Genomic DNA, 22,310 nt, shown 5'->3' on the forward strand with positions numbered 1-22,310 from the left:
TGACCTTCCCTCTCTGAGCATGCTGCCTTATCTGTAAAACGAGATACTGATAGTCTGTGATTATGGTGGGGATTGAATAAGATTTTTTAAAGCAGCAGGTACTGCCTACGTTGGGTGCAAAATGAAATGGGAGCTTTAAAAAAGAACTTCTGACAGCTGCAGCTGTTCCTTGCAAACTGCAGGACACAGACCCAGCCCACGACCACAGTCTGTGTAGTATATTCAGGCCGCACTGAACACGGGACCTGCAGGCGGCGGAGCGGACTGTGTTCATGGAACAGAACCTAGAACTGGGGCGATGGGCTGAGGCCCAGCGGTGACAGGCCGCTCCTAACGGCTCCCGGGCACCCAGCGCCCGGAGCTGCACCGGGGTGCCGGGTGCCATGGTTCCGGGGTGCGGAGGTTCCGGAATCCCGCGGTCCAAAGTGCCGGAACGCGACCCAAACCCAGCCCCGACCAGCGGCCCTCACGCTGACGGCCCCGCCCCTCAGATAAGGTGTCTTTGAAGTAAAAAAAAGATACAAGTTTTAAAGAGAAATGCTCAGTCAATAGTGATGAATACTGCACAAAATCAACAATTGGTGTTAATTAGTGACTTTCTAAGAGTTATTTTAATAGAATGTTGGGGATAAAAATCTGATTACAAGGGTTATAGATTGGGTGGGTAGTAAGAAGGAAAAAGGATAGGCAATTCTCTAAAGAAGTCAAATGATGAAGGAAAGAGACTTAAGGGATAACGAAAGGTTTTTATTTTTCATTAACTGTAAACCTGAGCATGTCTGCAAGAAAGAAGTTAAAGCTGAGGAAATGAATATTCAAGGCATGGATTCTATGTGTGAAAAAGAAGATACTTTATTCAGCAAGATTGCAAAGAATTACCATAAAGAGTTGGGACTAAGGATTTAAGTAGAAGTTAGTTATGGTAAAGAGGAATGACAACATGATCCCAAACGATAGGATGGATGAAAAGAAAGACATTTTTAGAAGTTGAAAGGTGACAGTGCTTTCAGATGGGTCTAAGTCTTTCATTAAAATAAGATGTAAGGGACTTCCCTGTTGGTGCAGTGGTTAAGAATCTGCCTGCCAATGCAGGGGACATGGGTTCAAGCCCTGGTCTGGGAAGATCCCACATGCCGTGGAGCAACTAAGCCCACGTGCCATAACTACTGAAGTCCGAGCACCTAGAGACTGTGCTCTGCAACAAGAGAAGCCACCATAATGAGAAGCCTGGGCACCACAAGGGAGAGTAGACCCCACTCGCTGCAACTAGAAAAAGCCCGTGCGCAGCAACCAAGACCCAACACAGCCAAAAATAAATTAATTAAAAAATAATAATAAGAGGTAAATTCAGTCACCAGGGAAGAATGAGCGAAGTTTTAGCTTTTTCACTGATATCGTCAGAGAGTGAACAAGAAAGGAATTAAAAAAAGAGCCAAGAAATATTTGAGCTGCACCGAGGGCCCTGTTGAAGTGAGTTAGTCTTAGCTGTACCATATCTATATTATAATTATCAGTATATGCGTTTGCACCCCTCATGAAATTATAAATTATATTGATATAAAGGCAGAAAATGTTTATCTTGTTCATCACTGTATCTCCACAAGCTAACGGAACTCAATGAATACTTCGCAAATGAATATGTAGTGGACACAATCCACATATTGTCAAAAATTCCTTAGTGTGTTAGTGTTTGAAAGATACTATGACTGAGAGATAAAAAATATCTTTGACTGATATTTAAGTTGTCTTCCTAAACGTATAAAAGATACTAGACTGTCCCTTTAAGTAGAAGACAGAATCTGTTCAATAAATTAAAAGGCATCAGGGGTAAAAATAAGTATTTTAGAAAAAAAGGCACCAATTAGGTGTTTTGGTTATGGTCAGATTAGAGTTTGAGTTTGACCTTTAAGCTACTTTAGTAAGAATTAATTTATCTGGAGTTCTTGGTAAATGAGATATTCTACACAAATAAAGTTTCCAGATATTTGAAATCTCATTCTACCACTTAGAATAATACTTTTATATTTTTTTGTCATTTTGGATGAAAATTTAAAAAAAATGCATTTCACGTATTCCTGTCATCCAAAACAGAGCTGAATAAAGATGATTTAACCTTTATTAAATATATGGTAGTCAACACTATGATATCAATTATTACACCACAGAGTTGTGGAGGGCTGAGTTATGAGAGCTACAAGTCTCTATTGTGAGTAGACCTACACGCCTACGCTTGTTAATTCCTGTTTTTTAATTGGCCCCCTTTGCTATTACCAAAGTGCTTGTCCACTTCTTAATCTGTTACTCTACTCTGGAGAAGGGAGGGAAACATGTTTGTTAAAACTGTCTCAAATATTAAAACAATAACCACAAAAAAAACCATCTCAAGAGTGAATTTATCAATGGATATTCTTTTGTACTATTTAGATTTACCACCATGTGCAAATGTTTGTTTTCATTAAAGATGGGGGACAGAAGTTTTTGTGAGTGTGTTTAGAGCAAAAAGATTTGGAGTGGGGACTTATAGACAGCCTTCTGCCTAATGTGCATGAGGTTTTAGAACACAGGTTTAGTTATTTGCCAACTGAGAGATTCATCTACACTTTTATTATTATTATTTTGCTTTCTCTCCGATTATCAGCTATGCTTCTAATAACTCAAGGTTGCCAAATAAGTAGTTGTTCTAGCTAGTTATGTCCTTTAGCCATTAAACTAATTAAAAATACAAAAATAAAATAAAAACATTCCAAGAACCAATTTTAACTACTTTTAGTTAAGGTTTAAAAAAAAAAAGTGAGGGATTTCCCTGGTGGTCCAGTGGTTAAGAATCTACCTTCCAATGCAGGGGACGCAGGTTTGATCCCTGGCAGGGGAACTAAGATCCCACATGCCGTGGGGAAACTAAGCCCATGAGCCTCAACTACTGAGCATGCGAGCCACAACTAGAGAGCCCGCGTGCTCTGGAGCCTGCGTGCCACAACGAAAAGATCCCACTTGCTGCAACCAAGATCCCGCGTGCTGCAACTAAGACCCTATTCAGCCAAAAATAAAATAAATAAATAAATATTAAAAAAAAAAAGAAAGTGAGTGAATGTGGGTGAGAAGGGTCGGCATTGGCACAGTATTATAAAATAATAATGTTTGGTATTTTTATAATATACTCAATGAATATTTTAATAAATTTATCTGTAAACACAAATCAATGAAGGTTTCTTTCATACAAGTCTTTTCATTAAATATAATGATGCTATTTTCAATCTGACATTACTTGTTTTGCAGATACCTATCTGCCTGCATGAGCACAGGGGTCAAATTGTGGTTCAGAATAAAGCAGTATTTTAAGATATTTTCATAGTCCTGAAGAGAAATTCTGGCACATTAAAATCCATCTGATTGTTCAGGATTATTTTATTCGTTTTCACCCAAAATTCTTTTTCTAAAATATTGAATTTCGAGTTAAAATAAAACAAATATTGAATAAAATCTGAAGTGCTCAGTAGAACTGAAATGAACAAAATATTTTCCAATAACTTTCACACAAGGTAAGGAATATAAATTTGAAACAGGGCATAAATGCTGTTGCCAATGTAGAAGTAATTAAATAATTTTAAACTATGAGCAATCTATGATGATCTTTATTTATTTTTTTGCCACATGGCATGTGGGCTCTAGTTCCCTGACTAGGGATCGAACACGCGCCCCCCTGCAATGGAAGCACAGAGTCTTAACCACTGGACCGCCAGGGAAGTCCCCTATGATGACCTTTTAAAAGGAAACCTTGAGAATGCTGAAGTTCTAGTACTAAGCTAGTCTTACAGTTTAAGGAAAACTCAGATAGAATAGCTGATAAGGCTTTTACACTAATTTTCTGAAATAAGGCAGAAATATATTTTCATTATATATCACATACTTTCCCCAATGTATCTGTGAAAAAAAAAAAACTGCCAATGAACCAACTCCCAAATCCAGAGGCCATCTTTTTAAAAGCAAGCAATGAAAAAGTCTCTTCTAAAACTTATGTAAGCATGTAGAATTCAAACCTTTCTGTGTTCTTCTATATAAGGTTGTAACCAGAGCAAATTAATTGTGTTCCACAACAAAGGCATAAAAGCTGGATAAGAATCTTGTTTCACTGGTAGAAATTAGATCTCTGGAAATCACTCTAAGGTTCACTGGGCAGAACCTTCACAGAATTAAAGCTCTAGTATCTCTAGATTGTATCTTATTCTTTCTCAAATGGGAAAAACAGCCTAGGGTTAATCTAAAACAGAACTACGTTAAGCTAAAATGACAGAGTTTATTACAGTCCCCCCAATATTAAAGAGAGCTCTTAAGAATATAACTTGAATAAGGGTCACGAACTGGTTTAACATACTTAACTAGTGATTTTATGAGTTATAATGAATGCTGCTACTCTCTAAAAATGAATGTATCAAAGATGAAATAACCTCCTTGGCACGCTTACAGCTATACAACACATTTGTTTCATTGCTTTCAAGCACCAGTGCTGGAGGCTCAGAATAAGTCAATGGGAGGAGGACTTCAGTCACAGCAGCATCTGGTCTACTGAGCAGATAAGATGACATGCTTGGGAGAGTAAAGAGCAAGCAAGAGGTAAGTATTTAACAAATAAATATAGAGTTGATCTAAAGAGTTTTCTTTTTTACTTTCTTCACAAACTCTGCTACCATAATCTTTTATTTCTATTCAGTGGTTAAAAAAACCAAAATGAAAAATTTACAAATGTTAAAGGGGAGATTTTTAACGTGGGATTTGTAGATTTTATGAATAAATGATTTAATCTTCCTCTCAGCTTCCCCTCCTTCCCTCGGAAACTGGGAAGGTTAAGAAAAAATTATTACTTAAAACCAAAAAAGAACTGGTTCAAATTTGGCATAAAGCGATAAACATAAAGTGATAAATTTGGAAAATATTTGTTGCAGAAACATGCTTTCTTTGAAAGATGAAATAAGTAAAAACAATTATCTGGATTCTAGTAATACGTATTTTCTCCCCTTCTTTCAAACTAAAGGAGTTCTAAAATGTTTTACAAAAATGGCATTTATATCAGTATTAAAATAAACCTGCTCAGACAAAACCCAATTACAAATAAGGATTCCTAGCTGGTAAATCATTTATTTATACGTTAGGGGGGCTTGGAGTGTTTCTAGGTAGATGGCCAGTGTGTATGAAAAGTTCTATTCAGAACTATTTGGTGCTCTGATGTTTCTAATCTTCTGTACATATTCTAAAGTAAAGGTAAAAAGACATTCAAGGGTCAGGAAACACCTAGGTTTTTATTATACCACTGAAAAAATTAATATATCTTGTTTCATTAATTGGAGCATACCAGGCATACGTTTATGAGGATTGGCTGCATTGTCACAAATGCACAAGAGACCTATTGAGAAGGGAGGGGCTACTAATAAATTCAACTTTTTAAACTGGGTTTTGAAAATAAAGAAATAAAATAATGCAATTGACATATTTTATATCTAGGGGGAACTCTCTGGCATTCAAATTCAAACTCGACTCCACCACTACAAGAAAAAAAAAGAGGGAGAGAGAGAAACCAAAAATATAGTCTTTTTTTCACAGCTATCAGTTTCTTTCACTAAGCTTTCTGAAACCGGAACCTCTGCAGAATACTAAACACTCGGGCCTTACCTACAGACATGGACAAATGTATGTATGCTCTCATTTTATAGAACTTGAAATTCTTTTTTTAAGGAAGGAGTCAACTTTGGCCTTGAGTATTTGGCATGGGTACAAAGGCTTAAAAATGCAGATGACCAGCTTAGCTACTGACCATGCTGACCACTCTCTGGAATCGGAAAAAATTAAAGAAAAACAATGAATGGCTCTCTCTTATAGAATATTCGAACAACGCACAATTCCTGAGCACATTTGACCATTTAATCTCTTCTAACTGGTCTGGATTACAGACAGAATCGATACCAGACGAAATGAAACAGCTTGTTGAGGAACAGGGAAATAAGCTGCACTGGGCAGCTCTTCTGATACTCATGGTGATAATACCCACAATTGGTGGAAACATCCTCGTTATTCTGGCTGTTGCACTGGAGAAAAAGTTACAGTATGCTACCAATTATTTCCTAATGTCCCTGGCAGTGGCTGATTTGCTGGTTGGATTGTTTGTGATGCCGATTGCCCTCTTGACAATAATGTTTGGTAAGTATTTCATTTTGTTCCTGCCATCAAACCACCGAACTATGGTATACTATTAGAGAAACAGATACTCATTTAATCTTTAAATATGGACTTGGACTATTTAAAGGTACAGTGAGTAAACAGTCCCTCATTTTTCATCATTTTCTATGGTTGATAATCAGTTTTAAAGAGCAAAAAATAATTTCTTGGAAACAATTTCATTCCCTCCTCAGCCACCTAACAAAATCATTTAAAAAGTCATCCAAGTTAGCAATATTCATATATTCTGCATACATTACCTAAAAATTATTGTGAAGAACAGACCTATACTTTACCCCATTACTAGTACTTTTTTTTTCTTGATAAAGCAGTATCTAGGACACTGCTGTGACCGTTAATGTGCTGGGTTAATTATTAATAATAAGGTCTTTGAATCACTAAATTCCAATATAAATCTCTAAACCCCAATTTAAATTGGAATTGTTCTAAAAAGTCTTGTTATATCTCTTTATAGTTTGTGTACTTAAGACTTAAACACAAGTCTTACACATGTGTCTTGTTAACAAAAAACTATGTTTAGTTGCTGAAGGAATGGTCTGGCTCAGAGCATCTCAAGAGATGATCCATCTGTTTAATTTTTATGATTTCTGACCACTTGTGTCCTTGATATATGTTAGAGGAATCAGACCTCTAAGTTACTAAAATAAGGGATCAAAACCTGAGTTATTACAATAATTTAAAATATAATTAGAACTGAAATCTTAGTTATAATATTGATAAAAAAGATAACGATATTAAAATGATATAAGTAGTCTCCTATTCATGCATATCATCTCTAGTTAGAGAATTTGGGTAAACACAAATAATTCTGATTATGAATTATGAGGGCTCTTAACAATCAGCATTAAGAGAATAACTTATTTAATGCTTGACATTAATTGATATTCCATTCATTAATTGCTTAAGAAAAAATGATTATTTGTAGCAGATAGGGCTTCTTGGAATTGCTTATATGGTGAAGATAAAAATATTTCAGGTTATAGAAGTAAAATTTATTAACTAGAATATATATTAGAAGGTGAAGAAAAACTGCCATTCAAACTATTGTATTCAGGTTTAAATGTTACATTTTTATAAGTAAGTACAGAAAGATATCTAAAAGTAAGTACTTGATCCCCCATATATAATCAGATGGTGACGGGCTAAAACTTCCCATTCTAAATCAACTCTTATCCAGGCTTTAAATTCTGTGGTAGGACATGCAGTAATGAATAAGGTTTTCTGCTTTAGAAGACTCTCTAATCATTAATATTGCCTGTCTATACCCCTCCCTTTTACAAATTTGCAACCTTTTGAATAATCTAGTGCTACACATCACCATGGAAAATAATTAAGAAATCTTACTCTAAAGGAGAACCTAAACAATCTTAATTCTGAATAAAGTTTAAAAGAAATAAATGAGGATTATGCAGGAACATTTATGCATATATGGTAAAGGCTGTATAGGCATTGATTCAAACTCTTATCTCCATGCACACAATAGTTCAATGTGTCAAATCACTCTTTAAATTGTGCTTTGCTAGGCGTACAAAAAATATTAAAATGCTCGTCTCATACTACCACAAAATTTAATTGACGTTATGTTGAATAAATGAGATTGAAGTGAATTTTAACTTTAAAATCCATGAGTCCATCAAACATCTATTAGTCTTTGCAAAATACTGTGGTAGATACTTAAATCAACAACTAAACAGTTAAGGAATCTTAAAAGGCAAAGTTTCATGGCATTAAATAAGCTGACAAACAAAACACAAAAGCAGACAACAGTTATAATCCCATGTATTCCACAGGAAAACAGTAGGTATATAGCAGCTGAAAACTAAGTTTATATTTAAATATTTGGGGCCCAAGATATTCTTAGCTATAAGAGTCAGCAGAAAATCCAACATACTTTAACACAAAATATGTAGAATGTCTTCCTATGTCTGAAATAATTACATTTTTAACCTCATTTCCTTCTTTCAAATGTAAATTTTTAATTACAAAATAAACTCTTTCATAGACTGAAACACTTCTACTATCAGTAATTAAGCTATATAGAAACGTTAGTAGATTTTTAAAAATAAACTAACCTGGGAACTTAACCACTATTCAAAATATTACTGAATTAATTCATTACTGAAAACATTATCCTATTTCTATGAGAAAATATATGAGAAAATGCATGTTGCCCTCTAAAAAGCTTCAAAAGGATGCATTCATAAATTGGGAAGTGCACATATTATAAATGGGGGCCTGACTTCAAATACTAAGATTTTTTGATAGCCTTTCATGTGTTAACAAATACTAAGACTTTCTAAATTAATGCATTTATAAGGATTTCTATAATCTTAAAATGCAGGAGTAGATTTTGTGTATTTTTCTCTCATTATAGGGATAATCTTCAGAACTTCTGAAGTCTGTACAAACAAAAGTGTCCCTGGCTCTGTAAACATAAACAAACTAATTACCACTATGAATGACATAAGTTGTTTTAGTTATCTCACGGAAATTCAACGAAAGTAACATTGAAACTTTATATTCTAATAAAATGTAGTTTTTAAAAAAAAGGAGAGCACTGAAAATTTTAAAGTGGATTTTACACTGAGAAACATTTTATTCAACCAATAAGTTGTATAATATTTGATTATATATTATTTGAATTTCTTCTAAGATTATTACGACTGGCAGGCAAAACATGGTCTTTCAAATTGTGCTACATCAACTTTTCTGTCACTTCTTCCTCTTTGGGAGCATTGGACTTAACCTTTACTTTCCAGTTTTTTACTGTCTTGTCTATAATTCTTAAAAATCATGATCACAAATTAGTAGCTTATAACATAAGGCTTGAAGTTGCTTAGGTTAGAAATACTTGAGTAGGACGCAAAGGAAAACAGAACGTCATATGCCGATATAAAAAAGAAAGATTATTCACAGTTTAAGAACGTCTCTGAACTTTGCCTTCTCTCATGAAATAAATGATTAAAAATGTAAAGGGAGTAAATACAGCATTTGGTCATTCATTGGTCATTAGTGGCTTATTTACAACAAGTTTTAATCCATGTCTCATGATCTGTAAGTTGAAGCAGTATCTGTGGTACAGTTGAAAGAGGGTGTATAAAATGGCTGAAAGATGGGGCTTTGAAGCAAGATACCCTAGGCTTTGAATCCTGGTTCTCTTGTATTGGCTTATGCAAGTCACTTAACAACATATCAGAGTTCAATCACCTTGTCTGTAAAATGGTTATGCTACATCTTCCATTGCCAATATCTTGTGAAATTGTCAAGTAGGTCCCAGCACGTTTTAGGCACTAATAATTGGCAAGTACCAGTACAACATGCAAAGGGTTTATATACTTAAATATAAGATTTAGTTTGGATGTGAGTTTCACCAGAGATGAGATAAATGTATAGCAGTAAAAGAAAAACAAATCAGTTATTCATTTATGCAGTGAAATGCTGCTCTACCTAATTCTTAAATGAGGGAGCAAAGCAATTAAAGGCACTTCTTTTTGGAAAGTGGAAATTTTAAAAAACCAAGGAAAAATTTTTATAAGTATTAAATCACTCGAAACGCTTAAAACACTCTATTGGACATCTAACCCCAGGATACCTCATATGCTCAAATGTAACGAAAAAACAAGAATAACAAAAACAAAGCAGAAGCTTTGTAATAAAAATTTAAGCACTGGTCTAGGTCTGTCTTTTCCAGAAGATAAATATAGAAACATAAGAATTTGAGATTAAAAAAAACGTGTACTTGAAAACTATGTCCTTTTTGGACATTAGAGCCATTTAGGATTTGTCCTACTCCAATACATTCATGAACTATTTACCTCCACGAACATAGTCCTCTTGGGATGGCTTTAAAAATAGTCTTTAAATCCTTAAAAGGGAAATCTTTTATGTGCCAGATTCAGAGATTAATGTCAATTACTTTCCAAAACAAAAAAACAAACAAAAAGACATGGCAATGTTTGGCAATGCACATAGGTTACTTATGCTTCTTTGCCACATATATAACATAGTTAAAATTCAACTTTAGTAAAAGGCATACTTTCATGACAAATTTAATTAAAAGTTGAACAGTTAAACATGTTCTCATGTCCTTTTTTTGAAGTACAGTTTTAAGTTTAATTGGATGCACGCACTCTTGCTACAGCAGGCAGGAAGACAAACATACCAGGTTTTATACTGATGATATGGCTCATTGTTTCTAAGTGGGAGTGTTTTAATGGTTGGGCTAGTTGGCTAGTTTCCGTCAAACAATAATAGTAATAAGAACTAACATTTTGAGTGCTTTCTCTATGCCAGATATTGTTCTAAACACTTTACATGTATTATTGCATTTAATCCTCAAAGCAACTCTATAAAATCAGTATTATTATTATCATCCCCATTTTACAAGAGAGGACATAGGAGTAAGTAAGTGGCAGAGATACAATTTGAACCTAGGAGAACTGATTCTAGAATTCACACTCTTAACCTCTGTTACACTGCTTTCTCAAATGAAATGAGAAATTATATCAACCAAAGCTATAATATTTGGCAAAGACAACATTTATATCTTAAATAACTTGATCTAACAGGAGGGCCATAGAATTTTCTCTAGGGACAAGGCAGAACCCAATATTTTTTTAAGGTTATATTTCATATTAAATGATACAGAATATGTGGGTCTTAACCAATACTTGCATGAATCCTTGAAATGATTGCCAGACATCTTTTCTGAGGAAGATATTAGACATAGGTCTAAGAAGTTACTGAACCTTCCCTGGGAGACAAGTAGAAACGTATGTAACTGAACGGCAGTTCTACCACCCCTTATGTATGATGGTACAGCACACAAGTCTTCATTTTAAACAAGATATTTGTGCTACTAATATTTTTAGATAAATAACAAACTGTCCATGATCCAAGACTCATCTAAGACTTGTTTTGCTCCTATAATTATCAATTTGTAATTATTTTAGGCACCCAAAGAAATGCCATTATTCAAACCTTACTGGAAGTAAATTCCTCTTTGAGTTTAATGGAGTGGATAGGGCAACGAGGTGGGAAATGGGATTTGTTTTTGTTTTTGTTTTTTTTGCGGTACGCGGGCCTCTCACTGTTGTGGCCTCTCCCGTTGCGGAGCACAGGCTCCGGACGCGCAGGCTCAGCGGCCGTGGCTCACGGGCCCAGCCGCTCCGTGGCATGTGGGATCTTCCCGGACCGGGGCACAAATCCGTGTCCCCTGCATCAGCAGGCGGACTCTCAACCACTGTGCCACCAGGGAAGCCCGGGATTTGTTTTTCAGAGAAATTTTGTATGCTTTCTTTTTGTGGGACAACAAATACTATATAATTTAAATGTCTTCCCCTTTCTGTATGAGCTTTTATTAAAAAAAAGTCTAATTTAGAGCCCCAGCAGTAATAAATTTAGTTTAAGTACCTGATAACTTATTTCCCTTAGATTCTTTCTTTCTTTTTATGTTCCATTTAAAATAATACATTACATTCTTATGGAAATAAGTTAGACATAATACATTATAACAAATAAATGAAATTATAAATCCTTAAACCAAATTAAAACTCCTAATAAAAATAACATATAAGTTTTTGAATAGCTAACCTATCTCACCATACCAAGTTAACCTTTTTCAGCTACTCTGAATAGTAAAAAACTTTTCTGACCTTGAGCCTATCAAATTAATACTATTTAGAATGAAAATATCTGGACTAGAAAAAATCCTTTCATAAACTGAGAATGTCTAGAACTGTTTTTAACTTGTATAAATTATTGTATCACGTGATTTCTACTTTAGGCAATTATTTTAGCTTTGCATAAAAGATACCTATTTAATGCAGTCATCTGTTACTTTTATACTAGTTTCATAAAAACAGTCTATTCACTAGTATTTCATGAAACTTGGAATCATAAAGGTTAATCAAAAAGATCCATCACTCTTAATTCTAAATCTCAGTCTCTTTCTTTCTTAAAGAAATTTCTCTATCACGTTTCAACATCTCTACTATTATCAATTAAGAAAGCACTCAAGTAATAAAATTTTAATGATCTGCATTAATTTTAATATCCACTATCCACTTTCTGTTCCAAAATTGGAGTTTATAAAATAAATTCATTATGTTGGAAAAGGAGGCTAACAAGGTTTCACAGGCTTAACTAAAACCAGCACTAAAGAGCTTTCCCTCTTAGCTCAAAATTAGAAGCATGTGGGTCAGGCAGTTCAATTCCAAAGACATGTACTTTTCATATGAGAATTCTATTGTGGCTTCCTGCTCACAGCTACTAGATTTATGACTAGAATTTTCCAGACCTTAATTTAAAAAAATATAATCCATAATTAGAATAGCTAAATAGGCAAGTTTAAATTTATTAGCAACCCACTTTGAAAGATGATGGAGATCACGCATTTAAAAAAAGGAAGCCTAAGATATAAGACATTAATTATCTGCCTTTTAAAATCCTTAACTATGATTAACATCTCTGGTTGTAGCTCTAGGCTTGAGTATTTTTCTACTTCCTACTCAGTTCTAAATCTGAACTTCAGGATAGTTGAAGATGAAGCCTCACTTCAAGTAGCTTCCACTGCAAAACTATGTGTCATGTATGATTCTTTCCACTCTAGACCATAAGTTTGCTTAAGCTCAGGTCAAAGAGTACATTGCTGCCGTTGTTCAAGGTCCTTTTCCACTAGTTAACAGGAAAACTGAACACTACGGCTAAGAGGGAGAAAGTTTGATTGATTAGATTCATTCTAAACACAAGTTTCTCTGCCATACTTTATTTCTTTATTTATTTTGAGCGGTCTTCCATAAGTTTGTTTCTGTGAGGAATTCTGAGTGCCTATCCTACGCCAGCAAACTCAATACACAACCTTTTCAAGAAAGCAGTGCTTCTCAAACACTAATCTGCATACAGATCACCTGGGTATTTCCTTCAACTGCAGTATGATTCAGTACCTAAGGGATGAGGCCCAAGAGCCTGCAGTTCTAACTAGTTCCTAGGTGATGCTGATCCTTGCTGATCTGAAGAGCACACCTTGAGTAGCAAGGCCCTAAAGAACACTTTCAATTAACATTTAAATTTTGATAAATAAATGCTCCCTCTCATATTCAAAGACTTAATTGTACCACAATTTACTCATCCACAAAATCAATGATATAATCTCTAAGGTCTCTTCCAGCTCAATGACTGTAATTTATCATCTCTTATCCCCACCCCCAATTCAGTGAAGTAGGACAAGTCTGATTACAGTAATTTACTTAAAAGTATGAATTACTCCTTCCACCTAATGCTTTAAATCCTTCTGAAAGAATATGCTGAGCATGGAACCAAGTACCAAGGAATCATTTATCTTTTTTCAATAAAAAATTCATACTGATTTTGTTTTAAAAAGAAATATTTTAATATTTCTATTAAGCATGCCACATACCAACTCTGGAAACAGAAGGCACCAAACGGTGTGTTTGTCAGCCTTGCTACCTACCTTTTGTTTTTGCTACCTACTTTTTTTTTTTTTTTTTTTTGCTACCTACCTTTTTTTGTGAAGTATCCAAATATTTTTCACTGAGATCCCACTTGAGTCTTGAAAAAGACATATGCAAGTCTATCTAAAACCTCTTTCCCTAAATTATGGTCCTTTTTTGATCTGGGATACTAACCTTTCTCCACACCCAGGCTTCCTGAATTTAAACAGTTTACAATTAAAGGGTCTCTTGGTGCTCTGAAATCCTGAGATAGTTATCTTGGTTCCCTCTTCAATTATCTCAATCATTTTATACCTGTCAAAGTCGGATATACTCGCAAAAGCCAGGAAAAGAAAAGTAGTTTACATGTCAGTGGACATACAATTAAACCATAAAAAGGGTTTATATAATCTCATACGTATGACATTTGTTCTATACAGGAGGAATTTGCTTTTATGGCAAGTTCTAAAATCTGTGTGTGTTTGTAAAATGGATTCTAACTGAAATACTCTAGGACAATCGCTATAATAAATTTTAGTTGTTTTAAGACTGCAAAATTTAGTAGTGAGTATATGTATAATGCATAATGTATCACATTCATATATGTATGAATACTCGTCTAAGTAAATTTATTGGAAAACTATCATACCCCAAACCTGAAATTTTTTTAAAAAGTTAATATTTCTAAAGTGTTTCAGACTGTATGAAGTATAGAATAAATGCTTTTTAAATAAAAATTTGTTAAATAAAGTACTATGCTTAATAATGAGATTTTCTTTTTAAACCCAAGTCTGTACTGTTTATTACATCTCCTTGCTTGGAGTGAAGGATGGACTATATTGGAAGGGTAACAACCCATTTTTCTTTGGAATAATCTGAAGCCATTCCTTTTGCAAACTTTATTTAAGAACTATTTCTGTCAAAAGGAAAACTCAAGTCATTCCATTTAATTATTTCACCAAATTAGAGTTTGCTATAAACAAGGATCATACTGCTAGTTAATGCTAGAAGTGAGCCAAAATCCCAGGCCTCACTGAGACTGCCATGCTAATATTCTTTTTGCCACATTATATTGCTTCCTCTATTTGGTAAATGTTTTTTTTTTCTTAAATACAATAGCAGTTTAAAAATAAATTTTATCTGAATAGTAAGGTTAAGTTCCAGTTGCAACACTGTATAAATTTTTAAAAGATCACAAAAGGAATACACAAAAGAGCAAAGGTCAAAATAATGCTAAAAATGCTAAACTGATTTAGGAAAAGAGCTGTAATTATTATACAAAACAGAAAATGTATTTAAAGTGTACCATCTACAGAATGTATTTAATATCACTGACTCCATTATCTGAAGTCAAACATTACCTTGGAGCTTAAGTCGTAAAATTTCAGATGAATACAGAAAAAGGTTAAAAAATATGTATCACTTAAAAAAGAAACTGCAGATTAAAGGTTGCCATTTTGAGGAGAATATGTTTTTGTTTTGTTTTTCTTTCTTTCAGAGGCTATGTGGCCCCTCCCACTCATTCTATGCCCTGCCTGGTTATTTCTTGACGTTCTTTTTTCTACTGCATCCATCATGCATCTCTGCGCCATTTCAGTGGATCGTTACATAGCCATCAAAAAGCCAATCCAGGCCAATCAATATAACTCGCGAGCTACAGCATTCATCAAGATTACAGTGGTGTGGTTAATTTCAATAGGTATGTGGGGAATGTCAGGGTGTGGGGTGGTGTATATAGGCTTTGGTTCCATTTGGCTAGGAGATTACCAGGCCTGGTAGACACTGTTACACCAATACAAGCTCCTCACAACATTACATTCATCGTATAGCCTCTAAAGCACACTATCAGCAAAAAGTGTGAAAAAGAAGAAAAGTTCAAGGCTTGATTTTGACATGCAGGAAGACTAAATCTGAAAACAGTTTTCATATTTGTCAACTGATCATTAAGGTCTGGGTAGCATGCAGAATCTTGAAATTTTATTAAAGTAACAACAATTAAAAAAAATGAAATGCATCTTAAATCACACCTAAGAAGATAAATAGGAAAAGAGGAAAAAAAACAAAAAGAACCCAAACTTTTTGTATGCAGGTATCAGAGTTCATATATTCACCTTGGAAACCAATATGTACGCAGACTAAAGGCATTACTGTCTAAGTGTTTTGAACATGTTTAATTACAAGTTTTAAGAGATACACAAACGATGTTCAGAAATAATTTTTGGGAGAAATTGTATTTCTTCTAAACTGTTTTTATGCCCCTATGCCCATGTTTAATACTCAAAGATAGCTGCTATATTAGAGTATCTTAGCATGAAGTACAGCATAAATGATAACTCAAATCTTTTAAGTAAGTTAGTATCAGAAAAACAGATTCACAATGGTTACTATGATCATTAACAGTCTGCCAGCAGATTCACTTTCTCCTAGTAAGGAAAAATTCAAAGAAGAAAAAAAATCAAGAGAGACCTGAAAATGCTAAAAGGAAAGCAAGAAAAAGATGTGACTTCTCTCCCTAATCAGAAAAAAGAACGCTGGGGGAAAAATCAAGAAAGCAAGACATTGAAAATGACCTTTATATTCTCGGAATAAAGATACCAAGGCCAAACCTCTTTTGAAAAATTTGGAGGTAAAACTAAGGACTGTTACTAGTCTGGCTTGGGAGGAAATTAGGGTCAAGGAAAACTCTATTCAGAATGGAGGTATCTGCAAGTAGAGAGAAAAGGCTAGCTTTGGGGACAGAGGCTGATTGATAGAAGAGGCCCCTAAAAAAGAAGCTACGGAAAAGGCATGGATGGGTGACAACTGCCAAAATTTAGAGTGGAGAGAAGGAAAACTAAAGTAGTTCATGTCAAACAACCCATACCTTTTTGGTAAGCTCAGTGTGATAAGGGAGAAGGAAAGGGAAACAGTGTGTGTTGGGGTAGGCTGGAGTGGGGGGGTGGGGGGGAGACAATAGGGCAAAGGTAGAGGGAAAATAGGAGAAATGGCTCCTTAAGAGAATTAAAACATTGAAACTGAAATATAATCAAGCCAATAAACAGCCTGTTGGTACCTCAATCAAGGCTGGATGACATGAATTTATAAATTGATCAAATTTATAGAGTACCTATGATATGTTAGGTACCAAGAATACAAAGATAAATAAGAAAAAGAATCTTTGCATTCAGGAAGATGGACTAATACTAAGTGATATGTATACAGGAAGAAAAGAATAAAAAGATGAACCCAAATTTACAGCTTCGAAGGATCTTACAAATCTACTTTTTCCTTTTACAGATGAGAAAAGAAACCTAGAGGTTTTAAACAGTTGGCTTAAAGACTTAACAGCTTTTTAGCACAAAGGCCAAGATCAATGCCATTTTCATTTCATCACACTTTGTGTTGTAGAACCAATGACAGTTTAGTGACTTTGTAAAAGAAAAGGCAAATAATGAGGTTAGTTCAGTTTTTAAATTCTACAAAGTGCTAAAAAAAAAAAAAGAGCTCACTTTCTTCTTCTGAATTTACAGTTATCCTAGGTAACATCTGACAACAGTAAGGCGAAAGGAGAATAAGAGGGTAAGGTATAAAAAATACTAGTGAAAACTTAAATGTCATTGACCAACAAGCTGGTTGGGAAGGTAACCTGAGCCTTGATGGGAGTTAGTGGAATGTGAAAAAAGAGAAGGAAGGATGAACTAGATCTCAAGATAACTGTAAAGAGAAGTAATGAAGAGTAGCAGGACAAGAAAGGGAAATATCAGAGTTCATGATTTTCGATATGGGCCAGTTTTTTCTTTTTTTAATTTATTTATTTTTGGCTGTGTTGGGTCTTTGTTGCTGTGCATGGGCTTTCTCTAGTTGCGGTGAGCGGGGGCTGCTCTTCGTTGTGGTGTGCAGACTTCTCAGGCAGTGGCTTTTCTTGTTGTGGAGCATCTAGGCACACAAGCTTCAGTAGTTGTGGCATGCGGGCTCAGTAGTTATGGCTCATGGGCTCTAGAGCACAGGCTCAGTAGTTGTGGTGCACGGGCCTAGCTGCTTCACGGCATGTGGGACCTTCCTGGACCAGGGCTCGAACCCGTGTCCCCCGCACTGGCAGGCAGATTCTTAACCACTGCGGCACTAGGGAAGTCCCTATGGGGTAGTTTTAAGTGGACTTATGGATGGATGGCTTCAGGAGTGCATTGGAGTTGAAGAGTTCAAGAAATATAAAATTAGGTGTCAGAAGAGTAATAAATGGGATGAAGTCATGGAAGATGATAGCAAGGTTAACAGTGGATAGAAAACTATAGCAAGGGGCCGAAACCATTAAGGAAGACAGACATATATCCTGGAGGTTGGTAGATGATCTGGATGGAGAATAGAGTAGTATAAGTAGCTTAAATAGACTTTAAAAGGGAAGTGCTTTGGGGTGGGGAAAGAACAGTGTAATGATTACCTGGAAGTAACAGGGTAGAGGTGGGGCCAGCCAAGTTTTTCTATAAAGGGCAAGACAGTAAATATTTTGGTCTTACAGATGCTATATGGTTCTGTCAGAACTACTCAACTCTGCAGCAGAACAAAAGCAGCCACATATAATACATTAACAAATGGGTATGGCTGTGTTCCAATAAAGTTTTATTTAAAAAACAGAAGGCAGGCCAGATTTGGCCCTTGGGCTATAGTTTGCTGACCCCTAGTGTAGAAAAGAAAGTATACAGAATCCTCTTTCTGGTGTTATACCTGAGGAAAAGCAGAAAAAGCAGTGGCCTCCATTAAAAAGGGTTTGAGGAATATATTCTTGTCAAGGTCTCTTTGCTACCATAAAAAGGCTATGCAGGTGATAGGAGTACTTTTAGATTCATAAAAGTGAATTCTTTCATGATACTTCCTAGAGTTGTCTAAAGATCAATTAATTCAGACTTATTTTAAAGTATCTGCTGTTTCAAAGGGAAAGGATTAGGGTTAACCCTTGTGCTATCTTGCTAATAAGCTACTTCACTAATAAACAAGGTCATATTTAAATACCTACTTCATGGTATTTAAAGTATAATAAAATTAGCATGAGGTACATTTCTTTCATTTTTATTAGAGGAACCTTCAATCTTGAAAATAAATTTCATGGCTTCCTCGGTGGCGCAGTGGTTAAGAATCCGCCTGTCAATACAGGGGACACGGGTTCGAGCCCTGGTCGGGGAAGATCCCACATGACGCAGAGCAACTAAGCCTGTGCGCCACAGCTACTGAGCCTGCACTCTAGAACCCGCAAGCCACAACTACTGAGCCTGCACTCTAGAACCCGCAAGCCACAACTACTGGGCCCAAGTGTTACAACTACTGAAGCTCGCGTGCTTAGAGCCCATGCTCTGCAACAAGAGAAGCCAATGCAATGAGAAGCCCGTGCACCACAATGAAGAGTAGCCCCTGCTCACTGCAACTAGAGAAAGCCCGCATGCAGCAACAAAGACCCAACACAGCCAAAAATAAATAAATAAATAAATAATTTTTAAAAAGCAAGTAAATTTCATGATCCACTCGCTCTCAAATTATTAAGTAGCATTTGAAAAGAAAAACAATAAACCCTGAGTTTTCCCTAAGAAGTCAGAAAGAAAAGGTTAAAAGACATTCACAAATATCAAAAGATAAAACTGTCTGTTAAACGAAACTGTGTAGCCTCAAAGATTATAAAATAGGTATCTACTCAGAATTAAGATATTGCATGAATGTATTCTTAAGTCTCTTTAGCTCAACTACACTGGATATTAAGATAAAAGCAGCTTCTCTTCTGAATTCTTTTCCTTAACTGGGGATAGATCAACAAACAAAAATAGATAATGAGAAATGGAGAATAAATGAAGACATTCTCTACTACTTCATGCATACACTATGGTTTTAGGGAAGATTTAGTTACAAAACTGAAACCACTAACCAATCTCTTTAAGAACAGCAGGTTTGCTTACTTAGGTTCTATTTGTCAAATCTTCCATTGATTTACTGCTTGACAGATTCTGCATTGTGGGTACCAGGAATTACAATACACTAATAGGGTAAAGTCAGTAAGATAAACTTTAAAAGGGCCTAATCTAAGAGTCAAAGGTCATAAAATAACTCAATTTATCTTGTTTCTTCTTCCTTAGGCATTGCCATTCCAATCCCTATTAAAGGTATAGACACTGATGTGGGTAACCCAAACAACATCACTTGTGGGCTGACAAAGGATCGTTTTGGCAATTTCATGCTCTTTGGCTCACTGGCTTCCTTCTTTACACCTCTGGCGATCATGATTGTCACCTACTTTCTCACTATCCATGCTTTACAGAAGAAAGCTTACTTGGTCAAAAACAAGCCACCTCAACGCCTAATGTGGTTGACTGTGTCCACAGTCTTCCAAAGGGATGAAACACCTTGCTCAACACCAGAAAAAGTGGCAATGCTGGATGGTTCTCACAAGGACAAAACCCTGCCTAATGCAAGTGATAACATACTTATGCGAAGAACGTCCACAGTAGGAAAAAAGTCAGTGCATACCATTTCCAATGAACAGAGAGCCTCAAAGGTTCTAGGGATTGTGTTTTTCCTCTTTTTGCTTATGTGGTGCCCCTTTTTTATTACAAATATAACTTTAGCTTTATGTGATTCCTGCAACCAGACTACTCTCAAAATGCTCCTGGAGATATTTGTGTGGATAGGCTATGTTTCCTCAGGGGTGAATCCTCTGGTCTACACCCTCTTCAACAAGACATTTCGGGATGCATTTGGCCGGTACATCACCTGCAATTACTGGGCCACAAAATCAGTAAAAACTCTCAGAAAATGCTCCGGTAATGTGTACTTCCAGAATCCAATGGCAGAGAACTCTAAATATTTCATGAAACATAGAATGCGAAATGGCATTAATCCTGCCATGTACCAGAGTCCAATGAGGCTCCGAAGTTCAACCATTCAGTTTTCATCAATCATTTTACTAGATACACTTCTCACCGAAAATGAAGGTGACAAAACTGAAGAGCAAATCAGTTATGTATAGAGTAACGGCACAGTTTTTATGTAACTAATATAATGATGAGTAAGATAAAGAAGATATAAATATACCAAGAATTACATAAAGAAGAACTTTATATCATGTATCAAAAATCATCTCTTTAAATTAAGAATTATGTATTAAGATTACCCAATTTTATTAGGGCAAAATTATTCTAACGAAAAAAATCATTTTTGTATAGCTGCAAATTAAAACAATCCAGCACACTAGTTAAATGCTAAGATAGTCAAATGAAATAAAATTAAATAAATCAATAAACTTCGGGCTTACAAAAAACAATGTCACCATAAGAATTTATTTAGTTCCTAATTGTATGCAAAGCTATGCTAAGAATGAAATAAACAAAACAAGTATTAACCTTGTCTTCAAGGCGTTAAAGACATAAGGCATAACACAAAACAACAGTGATAGGAACAGAGGACTAAAAATAAGTGCATAAAATAATGATCACATCTGAAGGTAAGCTGAGATTGCCATTCATAGTCTGGCTTAGTTAAATGTAGTCACAATTTTGCACTGATCAGGAAACTGTCTTGATGGAAGGGGTAGGGAGAGTAGCTGGATATCACACAAAGTGACACGGTCTTAGAACTAGAGCTGTTTGTTAGATGGCTCACACCAGGCAGGTCTGCCGGAGGAGGAGGAGAAAGCAAATGAAACCAGTCTTGGGTACCTAAACCTCATTATGTTTCTCAAAGAGCCTGTGCATTATGTTTCTCAAAGAGCATGCAATAAGGCATGGGACCTTATTAATCCAGGAACCTAAATTTTAATGATCTTATAAACGAGATCATGGCTGCCTAAGCCTCCCCAAAGACTTGGTTGAACTTCTGGTACAAAATTTTTTATTCACCCTTTTGTTACTTTACTTTGCGCTACTAGATCTGGAATAAATCCAATCTATGCCGTTTACTAACTGATTGAATTTACAAAAAATACTTAATTTCTCAGTCTCCTCATCGTTTCATAGGGTTCTTATGAGAATGAGTTCATGTGGGTACTCTGTAAATGGAAGCCAATTCTATTTACTTTTGATATTTTAATTTTTTTTTTTTTTTTGCGGTACGCGGGCCTCTCACCGTTGTGGCCTCCCCCGCCGCAGAGCACAGGCTCTGGACGCGCAGGCCCAGCGGTCACGGCCCATGGGCGCAGCCGCTCCACGGCATGTGGGATCCCCCCGGACCGGGGCACGAACCCGCGTCCCCTGCATCGGCAGGCGGACCCCCAACCACTGTGCCACCAGGGAAGCCCCGGTAATTTAATTTTTTAATTATTTTGTTTATTTTTGGCGGCGTTGGGTCTTCATTGCTGTGCGCGGGTTCTCTCTAGTTGCGGCGAGTGGGGGCTACTCCTCATCGCGGTCCGCAGGCTTCTCACTGCAGTGGCTTCTCTTGTTGCGGAGCACGGGCTCTAGGCACGCGGGCTTCAGTAGTTGTGGCATATGGGCTCAATAGTTGTGTCTTGTGGGCTCCAGAGCACAGGCTCAGTAGTTGTGGTGCATGGGCTTAGTTGCTCCGTGGCATGTGGGATCTTTCTGGACCAGGGCTCGAACCCGTGTCCCCTGCATTGGCAGGCGGATTCCTAACCACTGTGCCACCCGGGAAGCCCTTGATATTTTATTTTTATGCTAC

At 36.0% G+C, this 22,310-nt stretch overlaps 2 protein-coding genes across 6 annotated transcripts in view; one reads left to right on the forward strand and one right to left on the reverse strand.

Moving 5' to 3' along the window:
* PSMD1 (proteasome 26S subunit, non-ATPase 1) overlaps nt 1-22,310 on the reverse strand; it is a 103,624-nt gene that overhangs the window by 48,904 nt on the left and 32,410 nt on the right. The window lies entirely within an intron of this gene.
* HTR2B (5-hydroxytryptamine receptor 2B) lies at nt 5,934-20,964 on the forward strand. The gene is made up of 3 exons (XM_022567940.3): nt 5,934-6,189; nt 15,178-15,378; nt 19,775-20,964. Exons 1-3 carry the CDS (start codon nt 5,964-5,966, stop codon nt 20,662-20,664), a joined length of 1,317 nt encoding a protein of 438 aa, XP_022423648.2. The 5' UTR covers nt 5,934-5,963; the 3' UTR covers nt 20,665-20,964.

The sequence above is a fragment of the Delphinapterus leucas genome, chromosome 8 (genome assembly GCF_059928025.1).
Source record: "Delphinapterus leucas isolate spDelLeu-1000000601 "Yukka" chromosome 8, BTC_Dleu_Yukka2, whole genome shotgun sequence".
NCBI lineage: Eukaryota > Metazoa > Chordata > Mammalia > Artiodactyla > Monodontidae > Delphinapterus > Delphinapterus leucas.